The 16,212-nt window shown below is 40.6% G+C and overlaps 2 protein-coding genes across 8 annotated transcripts; one reads left to right on the plus strand and one right to left on the minus strand.

Moving 5' to 3' along the window:
- The first annotated feature begins 3,593 nt into the window (after nucleotides 1-3,593).
- Nucleotides 3,594-14,659, plus strand: h6pd (hexose-6-phosphate dehydrogenase (glucose 1-dehydrogenase)). 6 transcript variants are annotated; one of them, XM_034533557.1, is made up of 6 exons: nucleotides 3,594-3,678; nucleotides 4,667-4,915; nucleotides 10,857-11,523; nucleotides 11,609-11,726; nucleotides 11,836-12,105; nucleotides 12,193-14,659. In XM_034533557.1, the coding sequence occupies exons 3-6, from the start codon at nucleotides 10,882-10,884 to the stop codon at nucleotides 13,536-13,538; spliced, it is 2,376 nt and encodes a 791-aa protein (XP_034389448.1). In that variant the 5' UTR covers nucleotides 3,594-3,678; nucleotides 4,667-4,915; nucleotides 10,857-10,881; the 3' UTR covers nucleotides 13,539-14,659. The 6 variants fall into 6 exon arrangements, with proteins under 6 accessions (XP_034389448.1, XP_034389445.1, XP_034389446.1 ...); XM_034533554.1 differs by lacking the exons at nucleotides 3,594-3,678; nucleotides 4,667-4,915 and adding an exon at nucleotides 6,109-6,230; XM_034533555.1 differs by lacking the exons at nucleotides 3,594-3,678; nucleotides 4,667-4,915 and adding an exon at nucleotides 6,125-6,226.
- On the minus strand, nucleotides 14,568-16,130 carry LOC117731301. Of its 2 annotated transcripts, none has more exons than XM_034533563.1 (6): nucleotides 15,722-16,130; nucleotides 15,553-15,615; nucleotides 15,374-15,453; nucleotides 15,144-15,274; nucleotides 14,989-15,055; nucleotides 14,568-14,899 (listed from the first exon to the last, which is right to left on the minus strand). In XM_034533563.1, the coding sequence occupies exons 1-6, from the start codon at nucleotides 15,793-15,795 to the stop codon at nucleotides 14,820-14,822; spliced, it is 495 nt and encodes a 164-aa protein (XP_034389454.1). In that variant the 5' UTR covers nucleotides 15,796-16,130; the 3' UTR covers nucleotides 14,568-14,819. The 2 variants fall into 2 exon arrangements, with proteins under 2 accessions (XP_034389454.1, XP_034389455.1); XM_034533564.1 differs by having other exon boundaries at nucleotides 14,650-14,899; nucleotides 15,144-15,247.
- Nucleotides 16,131-16,212: the final 82 nt, after the last annotated feature.

A 16,212-nucleotide genomic window follows, 5' to 3' on the forward strand; every position in this document is an offset into this window, starting at 1 on the left:
AACCTTACAATTTGGGTATGAATATGTGACCACAAAGAAGATCTGACAATAGAATCACCTAGCAACTCTTATCTGGAGGAATTTCAGAGTCAAGTCTTCTCTGTGAAGCGTTGTGTACTTGGAGAGTAGAGCTCCTCGATTTGAGAGCAAAACACAGCCGGCCACCCTGACAAAGACCCCCAAAAAACCAACTGAAGAGGCGGACATTGTCTTGTCAGACGTTACCATACACGGACATTAATCATTCAACGGACAGATTGAACGATGTTGGTGAAATAATAGATGAACAAGTTAAGTGAGGGCTGAATTATGGCTTTCTGACCTTCAAATGACAAACACTTTAATTGCTTAAACACAAATTGCAGTTTAACATGATAAAGATATCCAACAGAACAGGAAAAGAAGAATAAAACAGATTCCTTCTTCCTTCTTCTGCCAGTAAAGATCAGCCTCTATTTCTTATAATGAGATTCAATGCGTTTATTTTCCTTCAATTTGAACTTGTTTCTCAAATACCAGCTCTTTTTAGTCGTTCCTAAGGGAAAAAATGTGATCTGCTTTTCAATCCCACAAAGACCTGACACCTTGCTCTAAGATATAGACATCCCTCACCTTCAAATGATCTGACACACTTTGTTTTGAGTGTGAACGGCCACTTGAAGAAAACTTCCATCTTAAGCGTATCTCAGTGATACACACTGAGGTACGCTAAAGTGTTATTTTCAAGTGTGTTAACGCTTAGACTCTGAGAAGGGGTTTCTGTTGTCATCCAGTTCTCGAAGGTGTCAAAGGTTAACACCCTCTCTAACACACAAGTATGCAAATGCTTTCATTACAACACAGGCTTCTTTTTATCCACCTAACAGTGCATGCGTGCTGCTGGAGAGCAGAGTGCAGTCTCACATCAGTGCTGAGCCCCCCGGGTGCCCAAACAACCCCCCCACCCCCTTCGGGTCCCCGGCTACTGAGGGTGATGACAACACAAAAGTACTTCACACTGGGGGCTGGGTCGGCATTTTGTGGGTCAGTGAATAGCAGGCCGGAGCAGCAACGCCATGTCATTCAGACCCTGCTCCCCTCACACCCCCTGCTTTCCTTACACGCCTCGTGGTATCAGCAAACAGAGAGGTGGAACACTATTGAAAACACCGGGGAGTTCTTGTGTAGTGCCAACATAAAATACGCCTACTGTTTTCCACCATTCCACCATCTCAGTGAGGCCCCATCAAAACCCTTGTTAAGAAGTGATGAATTCACATCTTTGTTAACACGTTTTGATGGCTACAGCATAACGATTAGTAGTGGAAGAAGTACTTGGCTTATTTACTCAAGTGAATTAGCAATGCCACACAATAACCACTAGCAAAAAACCCATTACATTTCCTACATAGGGAAGTATAGAAGTATTTGCAACAAGATATACTTATAGTTTCAAAAGTGTACATTATATAGAGAAGACTGTCAGTGTTTCATTAATATAATATGGAATCATTATCATTGATGCTTTAACATTCAAGCATACTTGAATGTTGTATAGTTGTCGAAGTGGAGCTAGTTTTTCTCCTTCATTGGTATTAGACACTGTAAAATGATCATATGTTTTGTATGAAAATGTGTAACCTAAAAAGGAACTAGTAAGTGTAACTGTTAAATAAACGCGGTGGAAAAAAGAGCAATATATATATACAAGTACCTCAAAGTTATATTGAAGTATAGTATTTGAGTAAATGTACGTACTCTTTACCTCAGCTAACAGTGCATGTGTACATTATAATTGTATTCTTGATTGTAATCAATTCTTTACCGAAAAATTGTTAAAACATGGTCAAAATCGTATATGATGTATCATAACTTGATACATTTTCATCTCGCAATATCTACATTTTTAAAGAAATAATAGTATTTAAAAGTCTGCTTGCTATCAAACAATAACGTTCTACTTTGCAGTGATAACAATGTGGCCTTAAATAAAGCAGTCTTGATTACTTGTCTTGGTGACTAGTCTGGTAATTAGGCTGGATTCGAATCATAGAAGAAATCAGTCATCGATTCAGATGTCTGGAATGAGGAGTTACATTTTTTAGATAATCCTGTTGGTTTTAAGTTTTTTTTTGAGCCTATGAGGTATCTTTGCAAATCACACAAGGCAAAAACATCAGATGTGACAACAAAAACACCAGATATCTCAGCCCAACAACCACAACATTGTTTAATTCAATGTATTTGTATTGACACACTATGAAACCATACTGATACACTACACACAAATAAACTTCAACAGAATAAGGGTTTAAAGTCCCTAACAAAAACTGTATAAAAAGCACAAGAGCACATATTGTGAAGTATATGCCAACAATAGTGTGCTCTAATAATTACACTAATCCTAAACCGCCATCCTTTTATGTTCCTAACAAACAGGATGGATGTTGTGGAAGCTTCTTCATTCTGTGCTCTGTTGTCTGGACTGAAAAGGCCGTGCATTGTTTTGTTTTTTCCCTTCCATATCCTCAGTCATCTCGCTTTAAAAGCTCCAAATGCCACCTCTGAAAAACACTACCTCTCTTCACTGGAATTTGGGGTGGGTGTCTGTGGTCTATGTGGGCCACATTGTGTGCGGCATAGCGTTCAGAAACAAAAGAGAGAACACGCTCCGACAAGTTTTTGTCTTATGAGGAGAGGAAATGTGAGAATGTGGTTTAAAACACAAGCATTAGTCATACACATGGGATAAGTCTGAACCCTGATCAGTCATCGCTACCTGAATTGGCACTGACCTCATCATCAAAGAGCAGTGAACTTTGCATGTAAAGACAGATATTTTTGTGAGAATCCAAAAAAAGATTGTTTCATCTTTGAAATATAAAACCACCTCTTATTACTGTTGCCTTTAAAGTCACATATCTAATAATCACCCATAAACAACTATTTAAAAAATCTGCCTTTGTTCACTGCTCATTATTATACTATTATTAGTGTGTGACAGGTTGTGTATTCCACTCATCCCAGACTGAGGTCACTATAATCCTCCTCGTCTGACAAGTAAGAGTGGGGGACGAGGGCATGACTGAAAGTGAAATCTCCTTCAGTAAAGACCCGTGTTAAATGTAATTGGTGTTGGCAAAGGGGCCTAATAAAGATGACAGCACACATTCATATGCATTTGTTTGTGTGCTCAGCTTGACGAGGTCTGCCTCACAGGCTTAACAAAGGGAAGGAAGGAAGCCAGGGGCTGAGGGGAATGCCTGGGGGGGTGGGCCGACAACACCCACACACACACACGCACACACCCACACACACGCACACACAGTGGCCCTCCAGCTCACGTCCTGTGGTCTCTCAAGTCTGAAGTTATAGCAGTGACAGCTGGGCTAGCACGCTCTGCATGGGCTCATTCTCTCTTAGCAGCCAACCCCTCCTCTGCACACACACACACACACGCACGCACACACACACACACACACACGCACACACACGCACGCACGCACGCACGCACGCACGCACACACACGCAGTCACACACATGCACACAAACACACACACACAGAGAGTCTGTGACACACACTCAAGCGCACACACACATACAGAATACTCCATCCTGTTTACTGTTTACATTTCACAGTGGCCAGCCAACTTGGGAGGGCTATACAGCCTGATCACAGGCATTACAGCTGTTTCTAAGGTAGTGGTGTGTGCGTGTGTGTATGTGTGTGTTCTTGTACTTCTATACCTGTGGGGACTTTTACGTGTGAGGTAATTTTACTCTTGTCACTGTGGGGACCAAAAATGAGGTCCCCACCAGCAGACCCTTCGCACAAGCTTCAAAACAGTGTCTAGACACGCTCCATGCAGTTTTAATAAGAAGTCCCCATGAAAGGCATTTTCAGTATTTGTGATTTTTGGCTGTACAAAATATATTGAATTATATTTATTCATTATATATTTAAACATGTTATAGCGTTCTGCCAGTCATGATTTGTTCTATTATATTATTTGAATGCTATGTATCTTTACAGTAGGTATATAAACCCCGATAATATTCCTTATTTACTGAAACATTATAAGGTTATGGTGGTGTACTTGTATATTTACCCATAGTGTTGAAAACTATATAAAGTAAATATTTAAAAAAAAAATTTTTGAAAAGATTGCACTCAACAAAGTCACGACTGTTTGCTGTCCTGGCTCCTCAGTGGTGGAATGAGCTCCCCATTGACATCAGGACAGCAGAAAGTCTACACCTTCCGTCGCAAACTAAAAACACATCTTTTTCGACTATACCTTGAATAAGGAAGGTAGCGCCGTAGTAGCACTTTAGTAGCACTTAAATGGCTCTTACTGATTGCACTTTGTAGTTTAACTTTATTGAAGAAATTGTACTTTCTTGATTCTTGTTGTTCTGAGTTTGTACTCATGGTTGAAAGTCGCTTTGGATAAAAGCGTCAGCTAAATGACATGTAATGTATTAATGTCATTCAGTGCAACAGTGTGGGTCTTTGATGGCTCCAAAAATGACTATATAAATAAAAATATATAAATAACTCTGTAATCCCAGATTTAAAAGAGTTTAACGACCTGTCAAAGATTAATTATTATATTACAATTGTAATGTTGTGTTATTGTAATGTTCATGCTAACCATATTGTGTCTATTTTTGTGTTTTAATGCAGGGGCCATATTGTTTTAGGAAACTTTAAAGTCACATGTATTAGATGGGATCATGGAGCTGCTGAGTCAAGGTCTGTGCTGTAATGAACTGTTCAGAAGAGGAAAGGGTAGGACCAGAAAGGGCGACTGGCAGTGTGGTCAACAACAATCGGATCATTATTTGGCCAAAAGGGCACCTGCTTTGTTTGAGGTAGGTCTGGATTCAGGGAGGGATGACATGAGACAGCTGGACAATGCAGAACAAACAGGAGGTAAATGTTTATCCACTCAAAGTCAGCAGTTTGCGTTATTCAGATTTATTTTTTAATTTTGAAATCAAATTAGAGACATTCGGTGTACGATTTAAATTTCTTTCATATTTATTCTTGTCATTATCTACTCAAGATCTTCCTCGTCGCCAGTGTTTTGGTACATTTTGTAAAGAAAAAAAAAAGAAGATGTTTAATTAAATCTTAAGTAAAGAGGTAAAAATGAAACACCAAAGTATGGTTTACATTTTGTACCGTGTCATTTGCAAGTGCCTTCATCATTTCAAGTGTTGATTGTAAAAAGAAATGTTATGTCAACAAGATGCCATAGATGTTCTATGGCATCTTGTTGACATTGCAGAGGACACCTGTTATTTCTCAGTTGGAGATGGAGCATTTAGAGCTCATGGCATTTGATTGATGAGCTTCAGACTTTGAAAGTCAATGACTCAAGTAGAAAGCAGCTATACCACTCAGACACCAACAGAGGTCCCTCTTGTGTTACACTGTTGTCTGAAGCTGCCCCCAAGTGACAGCAGCGGGGACACTACTACAGTTGATATAAGTAAGTGCAATGACGTTTCATAATCTAACCCTTTTTAAGATGTAAAAAGAGCATGTTGGACTCCATCACTAAAAGAAACGTTTTTTTTACTAAGAAAGGTTTTTAATTTTACTTTTTTTTAAATTATATTGCTTGATGTAAATTACTGCATGTAGAGTTTATAGACTCTATAGACTTTAAAACTCTGCACAGAAAGACAGGATGAAAGGGCGAGGGGACTCATTGAGGGGACTTGTGTACATTGAGGGCCCCACCTTTGGTCCATCACTTTAGATCATGCAATGTCCAATGTTACTATTATCAATAACTCTTTCATCTAATATCTACAATAAATTGAATTATTACTCTAGGGATAGACTTATATTTAACAGTGTGTTGACCTGTATCACCTCCTGTGGTGTCATATTGGCAATGATCTCCACAGCATCTTCTGTCCAGAAAAATAGCCTTTTTTTTTCTTCTTTCTTTACTTATATATATTTCCCCTTGTATAATCATTTTCAAGATAGATTTGTGAGATTCCATGCGCCTCTTGGTCCCGCTGGTGATTCATTTCCAGTCCTAGTCCTTCGAGTTTATAACATGAATGCATCCATCTAAAGCACGCTATTGTAGAACAGAGTCTTCTATCATACAAATCCATAACCTCTATCTGCAGCCTGCGGTAAAGGTATACGCAGCGGGACCGTGTCACGTGACTGGTGCAGGAAGCGTTTTTGACGTTGTACCATCTTCCGTGCAGCCACGGGGTAGGTTCGTATCCAATTCACTGTTTACACAGTCTGTCACCTGCGGTTTCATGTGGTTCTCGAAAGTTGAGTCTCATCTGTATTTCTGGTGAAACTACTGTCGCACATTAAAGGGAAAGGTTTGCGCAGCATTTCTCTGTTTGCAACGTAACGGAAGTGAAGTTTGACAGCTAACGTGAACTAGCAGGTGGAATCGTTGGATACGTATCGACCTTCATCTGTCGGTGTGTAGCGTTTAGTAATACATTCGCTACATATATGCTCGGATATAACCCTCACGTGACTAGGTTAACGTAACGCCACGTTCACCGGGAAAGAGCGGGTTGGGACGTTCTTTCGGTTTCCAACCGGTACTTACGGACGTCTTGTTTTTCGACCGGTCGTAAAGGAACACAAACGTGGTAAACTCTCGGGGATACGGGATTCACCTCAACACGTGGAAACGGGATTCATAAGGGAGCTCGTAAACCCTCCCACGCACAACTCCGTTTGTGGTCGCACTCACATCAAAGCAATCTTCTTTAAAGTGTAAAGTGGGATTAATACAGCGGCAAGCTTTCGCAAGAAACGTGTAAAATAACATCTTATTCGTATATACTTTCTTTTTTATCCCGGGGAAAATTGGGTTATGTTAGAGTTGCTCCCATTCTAGAATATAAATGTAGAGAATTTAGAGATTAGAATTAAAATGGTACGTAAAATTTGTACATTATACTCCAAAATGACATCAGAAAATTATTACACTGTTAAGTCAGTATTGCACAATTGAAGATATTGGGGTTAGAGCTAACAGGTGTACCAAATGATAAATATATGTTGTATTTAAAGGCACAACACTTAACAATCGATAAACACATCTACTATTTTGATCCTAAATACAATTTAATCTTTAAATTGTTATCTGACAATATGAAATGCCTGTCTTTCTGCAGTTTATGAATGCATGTTTGTTCAGGTTATCGCATGGAACCATTTCTATGGAGCTTGTTCCATGATGAACACAAAACGGCGTTGCACGTGGTCAGTAAGCGCAAGTCAGCTTGATGTAGGCCGAATCCCAATGTCTCCCCCCTAAGGCCTTAATCCCTGAACACTGGGGGATTTACTGACGTCACCTGGTAAATGGTTGAGTGTGGGGGCTTGAAATGGTGCAAATACCAATGGGACAGCATTTTTCCTAGATGACACCAACACATGTTATGTCCAATTGTAGGTGTTTATTTTACATTTTGTACTGTCTGATTTGAACGTCTTCCAGTCTCTTGCCTTGAGAAGTAAATAATCTATTTACTCGTATTTTTCAAAACAGCTTCAGTAAGCAACATTTTAAGAAATGGTTGGTGAACAAACAAGGTGTGTAATATAGTCTTTGCTTGGGTTCCTTTTGATTTCATGTGTTTTTATGTACCATCCTAAATCCTTACTGTGAATCGTTCTGTATAAATTGAATATGCCATACTCTTTAATTAGATAGTTACATTATTAATGCCGCAGGGGACATTTCTTTTACTACAGCAGAATTTATATATGCAGGTAAAGCAATATTAAATCTAAAAAAAATATCCCCCCAAAAATTATTTACATCACTCTCTGGGTACTCCGTGTGTAACATCACAACACTAAGAATTGTTGTTACACCCATAAGGCAAAGTCTGCAGACTTACAGACAGTGTGCATAAATGACTCAACATGAGTGTGAAAGAGCCTTTAAGCAGTGGAGGATTTGACAGGGGGGCGCCCCTAAATCCTCAGACTTTACAGGAGTACGCCTCAAAGTCTGTGAGTATGGACATTAGGATTGAGCCACAGACTAGCTGTTGGTGGTTTTATAACCCACTTCCACTCCCTGCTGGTTTGGGATAATATGGCAGATCCGCCACGTGTATGTGCAAACAGAGTGGAAGTGTGTGTGTGTGCGTGTGTGTGTTAAGCCTTGCATACGTTTATTGAAGCTGGTATGTTCTCTTAAAGGCACATGATTTGAGGAGAAATTGAGTACTGTTTTGGCTCATAAGAATTCCGGTTGTCTCTTTTACAATGAATCAATATTTTAAACAGGAACAGCTGGCCAAAATGGTATGGTCACGTGGAATCCAAATATAATTTTGTTTTAATATAGTTTAAAAAATGTCTGGAAAAAAATAGACCGTGTATAAATCAGATGATCAGCACAAAAAGTTGCCATCCTTGTTTGAGACACACTTTATGACCCAAATTATAAATGTTGAACAGAGGGAATCATTTACAGCTGGATACGGTAAATGAGTATAAAACATTCCTTTGTTGTTCAATGACCTCCCTTGTTCATTGAGTTTTGGTTTGTGGTTATCATTAATCAGTGGTTTATGTTTGTGACTTATGCATAATAACCATGAATACAATATTCAGAATGAATTCAATCTACAGGAAGCTATATGCTCTGTCTTTCAGTGTTATGTCTTCACCGTTAATTATTGATTTTTGATTTTATTTCAGCTTAATTTGCATGAAAACACAGAGGTGGACACGGTGCTGATGACGGATACATTGTAGCCAAATTAAGTTCTTTTAATCTTCACTATGTGACAGAAAGTATCTTTTGAATGCCTTTGTCATTCACAAGCTATTCACGAGGATAATACTGCACATCTTTTTGATAAACTTCAGGCCAATGACTTAAATATTAATCACAAAGCAGGGCTTTTGAATAGGCTCCCTATTTTCTTATGACAATGACTGAATAGTTTACATATCTCTACAAGACTCATGTTATGTACTGCAGACCACTTGGCAAATGTGGCCACAAAGATTCGGACAGGAGGCAGACACATCCCTGCAGTAATTTCTTCAGTGGTCAATAAGGCACTTCTTTAGAGGAATTGTTCTTAAAAATGTACCAGACTAAAATTCTGAGAACCAAAGAATGTGTGACGGTTAGTTGAGGGATCATGTGTGATAACCACTTTCAGAGAAGGAAAGATGCCCTCATTGGTCATTCTGTATGGCAAGTTTGATGGATTAATGAGTGAATGTGGCGCATGTATGTGTTGGAATCATGGGTTGTTGGACGAGCTGCACAGAAATGCAAAGCTGAATGAAGATAGTGTCTATTCAGATGATACGCCACTTAATTGATTCCTGCGTGGTAATGACCAGAAAGGTAAAACCTTGAAGCCAATAGAGAAAAGGTTAAGACTACATGTGATGTGTGGTTTAAGAAGAGCAATGTGGAGAGCATTGAAAACCAAGTGTGTTGGTCACATTTCTAATTTAGAAGTCACATTCTGTATGTTGTTAATCCTCATATAAGAAACTAGTTGTGAAGAAAAATATATATATTTGGACTGCGGTAGTCCTTGACAAAGTAAATCATACCTTAATTCCAGCTGTTGTTGAAGCAGTGAGGTGGCCTTTGCTGTTTGCATTGCCACTTTGTAAACACAGGGATTCCAGATGTTGCATAAAGTCATAAAATGAGCTTCCTACTGTGGGTATTCTGTTCAACGTGCGCCATTTTCAGTCTCTCATGTCCTTTCATTATTAGAATCTATGCTCTAGGTGTTAACTGAATTGAAAATGGAAGTCCAAGACAAAATATACTTGAAAAGTTTGGCAAGTTAAAGAATATAACTATATATTATAAATCAACATGTGTGTTGACTTTACCATGAGTATTTATATTTTTACCATAATTGAACTTTTCCCTCATTGTTGCTGATGGGAATCGGGCTTCCAGAATTGGAGGACTTATCGCAGCTGCATCATTCCCTTGATCAGTTTTGACCTTTTGCAAACCAACATTTCAAGAAATGGTTTAAATGGGAACCCCCGCCAAATTGACACAATAAACAAGTCTTTATTCCTAAAAGCCTGGTGCTTTCTCGATTAAGAACAAGTTGTGCACATGCCTTTTTAAAGTTTTGTGTGTTTTGTTTATATATTTACACAGCCTTTCGCTCTTGCTAAATTACCATTCCCAGCACTCTGTCAACAGCTGAGGGGTTGTACAGTGGACGCAATGCCCCTGAGCAAAGTGCAAAGTCTACACCCTCGCTCGACCAATATTGTAGGATCCACTGATCATTACGCTCACAACATTTTATCTGCACCACATCACCAGCTCTCAGGCGACTTCAAAAGAGCTGGAGAAGACAGAGAGAGAGAGAGTGAGAGAGTAATTTGTTGTTTTTCTATTTGTCTGTGGAGATTTTAGTAAGTTCCAGTGTATTTTCAAGGTTAAATTGCTCTCCATTCATAGTGTTCAGATTATGTATTTATTGAGTCTTAGATGTTTAAATATGACTTTTAAGTTGATGCGACTTTTGTAGTGTGACTTTGTGTTGACATTTGACATTACAAGTTCAGCAGTATCTATTGCATATGTGCTTTGGTCAAAATGTGAATTTGTATCTCACTCTCAACCTTCATGTTCAAATTGCTTTTCATCTCAAACATTTAGAGCTGAAAAATGTTGAGATTAGTTGTTAGCAAATATTTTATTTAACACAAAATATTTGCTTTCTAGCCTCTTGATTGTGATGGATTACTGCTTTTCTTGGTCACGTGTAATAGTCAACTTTGGGTATGTATGATGTCGAGGTTGCTAGATATTTACCTACATGTAACTTCTCTCATGGCTGTGTTCATACAGGAGTTTAAACGGTTAGGACCAGAGCATGTTTGGGACTGTGCTCCTGCTTCTGGTCACTCTGTGTGCCCAGGAGGGAAATGGCGAGGAAAGAGCTGAGGCCCTGAGAACTGGCCATGTTTCAGTGGTAGTAGTGGGAGGCACAGGTGATCTGGCAAAGAAGTACCTGTGGCAGGGCTTCTTCGAGCTGTACGTTAACCAGGCCAGAAGTGGAAAGACCTTTTCCTTCTATGGCGGAGGACTGTCGCCTGCAGATGCGGCCACATCGGTCCTCTTTGAGATCCTAAAGGCGGTTTCCTGCTCAAAGGATGTGTCGGAGGAGCGCTGTGCTGTGCTGAAAGAGCAGTTCCTGCGACTCGCACAGTATCGGCAGCTGAAGACCCGAGAGGACTACCAGGATCTGGCCCAGCACATTGAGCGAGAGCTTCAACAAGAGGGAATAACAGAGGCAGGCAGGCTATTCTACCTCTCACTACCAGCCTTTGCATATGCAGATGTTGCTGATAAGATAAATAATAGTTGTCGGCCGACCAGCAGGGCGTGGCTGAGAGTCGTGCTCGAGAAACCTTTCGGACATGACTTAAGGAGTGCTCAGGTACTTGCAGCTCAGCTCGGTAGCTCCTTGAAGGATGAAGAAATGTACAGAATTGACCACTACTTGGGGAAGCAGGTAGGACAATCTTACAGTATGTGCCTGTCACCCGTGAGTCTGTAATTGAGATGTTTGAACTCATGCTATGTTCTTCTGTGAAAAGGTTGTTGCAAAGATACTTCCATTCAGAAAAGAGAACAAGAAGTTTCTGGATCCCATCTGGAACAAGCACCACATCGAGAGGGTGGAGATCATAATGAAAGAGAGCCTTGATGTTAAAGGTAATTCCACAATAGCATTAATAATGTTGTAATTAAGTCTTTTGAGATATGAAAAAGTAGCAAGAATTCCTTAAATATAATCGTGTTTTCTCTCTGTTTTGTCCTCAAGGTCGCATTCCCTTCTATGACCAATACGGGGTGATTAGAGATGTGCTCCAGAACCACCTGACGGAAGTCATGACCCTGTTGACGATGAGGCTTCCCACGAATCTGAGCAACAATGAGGAAGTCCTCCAAAACAAGCTGCACATCTTCAGTTCCATGCTGCCTTTGACAAAGAATCAAGCTGTGGTCGGCCAGTACCAAGCATACCAAACAACGGTCCAGCAGGAGATGAACAAGACGAAAGATCATGTCAGTCTCACGCCAACATTTGCAGGTGACTACTTTTCTTTTTAATCGTCATGATTTTTGCAAAACAACGAACATGGTTCTTTGAATAAAGGATCCTGTTTTTGTCTTTCAGCTGTATTGGCACACCTCGATGATGCCCAGTATGAAGGTGTGCCAATTCTTTTGATCTCAGGGAAGATGTTAGATGAACGGGTGGGATATGCACGCATACTTTTCAAGAATGACATCTTTTGTCTTCAGAACCCCAATGGCGTCCACTGCAAGCCCAAACAAATAGTTTTCTACTTTGGGCATGGCAGCCTTCAATATCCAGCAATTCTTGTGAGTAAGAATTTATTCAAGCCAGTTTCGATGGACGGTGAATGGAAGGAAGTGACTGAGCATACAGATGTCAATATTCTAGGTTTACCTATTTCAGACTATTATGTGCAAACTCCAACAGAGCAGAAGGAAGCCTATTCAGAACTTATTTCTCACATTTTTGCTGGACGTAAAAATAGTTTCATTAGTGCTGAAAACCTGCTGGCTTCCTGGGGCTTATGGACACCACTACTCAATAGCCTAGCCGGCTCGTATCCCCGCATTTACCCCGGGGGAGCCGACAATCGAGACCTGCTGGACATCCGTGTGAACAGTAAAGACATTGGCTACAACAGTGAGGTGGTGATCATCAGCTCTGATCAGATGGGTGGCACGTCAACAAACAGTTTCCAAGTCATGCAAGGCTATTTTCGTAGCGCTGGCATGGTGTCGGCCTGGACTGAGGAGCTGGTGGAGAGGCTGGCTGTGGACATTCAGGAAGCAGCGGAGGCAGCTGTGCGTGAGGGCGGTGTTTTCCATCTTGCCTTCTCTGGTGGGTCCAGCCCCCTCGCTCTGTTCCACAGGTTGTCCCTGCACCACTTCTCCTTCCCCTGGAGCAACACCCACGTGTGGATGGTGGACGAGCGATGCGTGCCGCTGACTGAACTGGAGTCTAACTTCCACGGCCTGCATGACCATCTACTGCAACATGTGAGGATACCCTATTACAACATCCACCCCATGCCAGTGCAGCTCAACCAGCGCCTGTGCGTGGAGGAGGATGGAGGAGCGCTGCTGTATGAGAAAGAGATCAGCAAGTTGGTTAATGGCTCCAGCTTCCACTTTGTACTGCTGGGAGTTGGATATGACAGCCACACAGCCTCTCTGTTCCCCGGGAGTAAAGTGGATGGACTTGGGGAGAGTCTGGTTGCCCTCACTGAGAGCCCCGTCAAACCTCACCAACGCATGAGCCTCACTTTCAGTGCCATTAATCGAGCTCGTAAGGTGGCTCTTTTGGTGATGGGCAAAGGCAAGCATGAACTGATCACCCAGCTGAGCCGCGTGAAGGACAACCCAGACAAGTGGCCGGTCACTGGGGTGAAGCCTGCTGACGGCACACTAGTTTGGTACATAGACTATGATGCACTTTTAGGTTAGGAATTACATTTCAATTAGACCATTTTTTTATGAGCCAGCAGGATCGGCGGATTTACCTGTTTTAGCTTATTAACCATAATTCCCTTCAAGCCTCGCTCCAAAGCTTCCCCTCTCCACCACAAAAATCCTAATGGATGTTGAGTATTTGCAATCTGTAGTTGCAACTCTCTCTTTTACTGGAGGTTCATTCAAATCTTCTTCTGTGTGGGCGTGTGTGAAATGTATATGCAGACTTTTTTGTTATAGTTTATCTATGCCTAATTATGGATGAGATGAGTTATAGTCTAGACCATTACATAATTAGCATCATTCACAGAGTACAGGGTATAAAGCACTGCATACCTGGTGTTGTGAACATCTGGTGCCAAAAAAACATTCTGACAAACCACAATTTATTGCTTATAATCCAGGGTGTTTGTATGATCTCAGGTGATTTTGTGAATTCACAGATATGCTGTTTATACTTTGTATTCCACAGTTCTCGATTGTATGTTTTCTATTGTTGCGTGGTAGTGAGAATCACAATATGATATTGATACATTAATATACATTATAGAAATGCTTCTGGTAATTCAAAATACTGGGTGCTACATTACTAAAACAGCACATTCCTGACCGATTCAGGAATGTGCTGTAAAACAATGTGGAAAAGAAAATACATGTACTCTTCTTCTTTAGACTAAAAAGTGCTACTTTCAACAGTTGTGGCACTGTGCCTCTGTTTGATCCATCGTGATGAGCATTATTTTAGCTGATGAACAATTTGAAAGTTGTCTGATTTTAAAGTCATTACATCTACTAAATATTTTCACCATGCAAGATGATTATCACATGTTCTAATTTTGATTTTCATTCCATTACTATTATTTTACATTCTGTGAAAGTTACAAACTGATTACAATTGAACGCATTTCCTTTTGAATTGTCTTGCTATCATCTGTTTAATGTGGCTTTACTTTTCCAGTGAGATAAACCCCTCATTCAGTTCTGCAATAATTATTACACACTGAATCTACAGCGAAAAGTACATAAGCATTCTCTCACTATGACCATTGATTGATCCCTAGTTATAGTACATGAAACCAATAAAAAGCAAAACAACTTTCAACAATCGAGAGAAACACCTGCTGTGTGATGTTTTTCTGAAGTGAACATTTCAAACTTGAGATGGATTAAGTCACTTTCTCATGGTTTAAAGTTACCAGCTGCTGGTGGCATGGAAACCACATGAAATGTTAATGTGTGACGTATCCGATGTCAACGTGTGGCAGCTGGACTGCTCTACTGCTCATTGTTTCTGCTTGGGTCCGTCTCAAGCTTCCTGTTAATCACCCAGAGTCCTCCTCTCACCACGAAAAAACCTGAACGGACACAGGCAGGTGTTACTCCTTTTGAACTGAAAAGCCAGTGTACGAATAGTCTTCTATAATTCATCAGAAATGTACTTCACCTGTACTGAAAATAGAAGCAGCCGTTAGAATAAGGGACATGTAGTACAGCTCCGGGGTGGTTCTGGCCTGTGAATATACATATGTACTGTAAATAGTTTGGATGCTGCAGTTTCTCTACGTAACCTAATGATGAACACTTCCGTCATTTTCTTACACATGCGTCTGCTGTCAGAGTCAGGATGGCCGTGCAGAGTCCTTGTCCACATGTCAGCAGCCCAAACACATGATAAGAGGCCCACAAGCTCTGAGGAACTGGGTCTATCAATGTGAATATCACAGAAAACCCTATTGAAAGAGTGGAAGTTATGTCCATATTAATCATTTTTTTGCTCATGGAATGCGTCATGCGTGTGTTTTTTAAATGTGTGATGGGATGGGATTTACCTGGAGCTATGAAAGACAAGGCGATTGAGGCAGATAAGTTGTTCAGAAGAGGCTGCCTGCAGTATCTTGAGGATGTTGGCCTTTAAACAGAGAGGATGGAATGATTAATGCCACGTTCCCTTTTGTCCAAATAACCCATGAGCTCTTTGGCTCGATGCCATCACCTGTGTCCTAGTTACCTTCCCATGATGTAGAACTGAGGGACCAGGACAAGTGCCACGAACACTGCATTGACTATTTGACTAAAATAGAATAAAAACATCATAGTAAAAGCGGTTGTAATGACATACAAGGTGTTTGTTTTTTAAAATTTCAGATAACAAACATGACGAAGAAAACGGCACTTACAATTTTAACCTCTGATTCCTTGGTATCCATCTGCAGCTATGATACGCCATGAAGACCAGCATATAGAGAAACATGGATGTTACACACTCGGGCAGACTTTACTGTCACACTACTGATGGCTGGATGTGTGCTGCTGAGGAACTAACAACTCCAAATGTGAGCAGGAGGGAGGATTGTATGTCACACTGCACATGTACAGAGACCTCTGCTGCATATTGTATTCCCTGCACGCTGAACATCTGGACCTAAATTTCAGCTTGAAGATTACGCTGTTATGGTTTTTGGTCAAAGCTGGCGATATGAAAGTGATAAAGATACAGTATCCTAAGAATAACGCCTTGTGTAGAGGCTTTTGTCTTAACAGGAAAAGAATAATTTCCTCATATGTGTAAAAAGTCCAGTTCCATCCTCCAGCGCTCCTCCTTTGTCTGTGACCAAAATAGCTGCACGCAGCAATGCATCACCCTTGCCCCATATTGACACACAATGAA

This window comes from Cyclopterus lumpus, chromosome 5 (assembly GCF_009769545.1).
Source record: "Cyclopterus lumpus isolate fCycLum1 chromosome 5, fCycLum1.pri, whole genome shotgun sequence".
Classification (NCBI taxonomy): Eukaryota; Metazoa; Chordata; class Actinopteri; order Perciformes; family Cyclopteridae; genus Cyclopterus; species Cyclopterus lumpus.

Bases quoted from the DNA above. Each gene is read 5' to 3' on its own strand.
- h6pd (XM_034533557.1), top strand. From the start codon at position 10,882: ATGTTTGGGACTGTGCTCCTGCTTCTGGTCACTCTGTGTGCCCAGGAG. The intron at 11,524-11,608 runs GTAGGACAATCT...TTCTGTGAAAAG, and splicing joins ACCACTACTTGGGGAAGCAG to GTTGTTGCAAAGATACTTCC. The intron at 12,106-12,192 runs GTGACTACTTTT...TTTGTCTTTCAG, and splicing joins TCTCACGCCAACATTTGCAG to CTGTATTGGCACACCTCGAT.
- LOC117731301 (XM_034533563.1), bottom strand. From the start codon at position 15,795: ATGTTTCTCTATATGCTGGTCTTCATGGCGTATCATAGCTGCAGATGG. The intron at 15,616-15,721 runs GTAAGTGCCGTT...ATTCTATTTTAG, and splicing joins AGGAATCAGAGGTTAAAATT to TCAAATAGTCAATGCAGTGT. The intron at 14,900-14,988 runs GTGAAGTACATT...GTGTCCGTTCAG, and splicing joins TGCTTCTATTTTCAGTACAG to GTTTTTTCGTGGTGAGAGGA.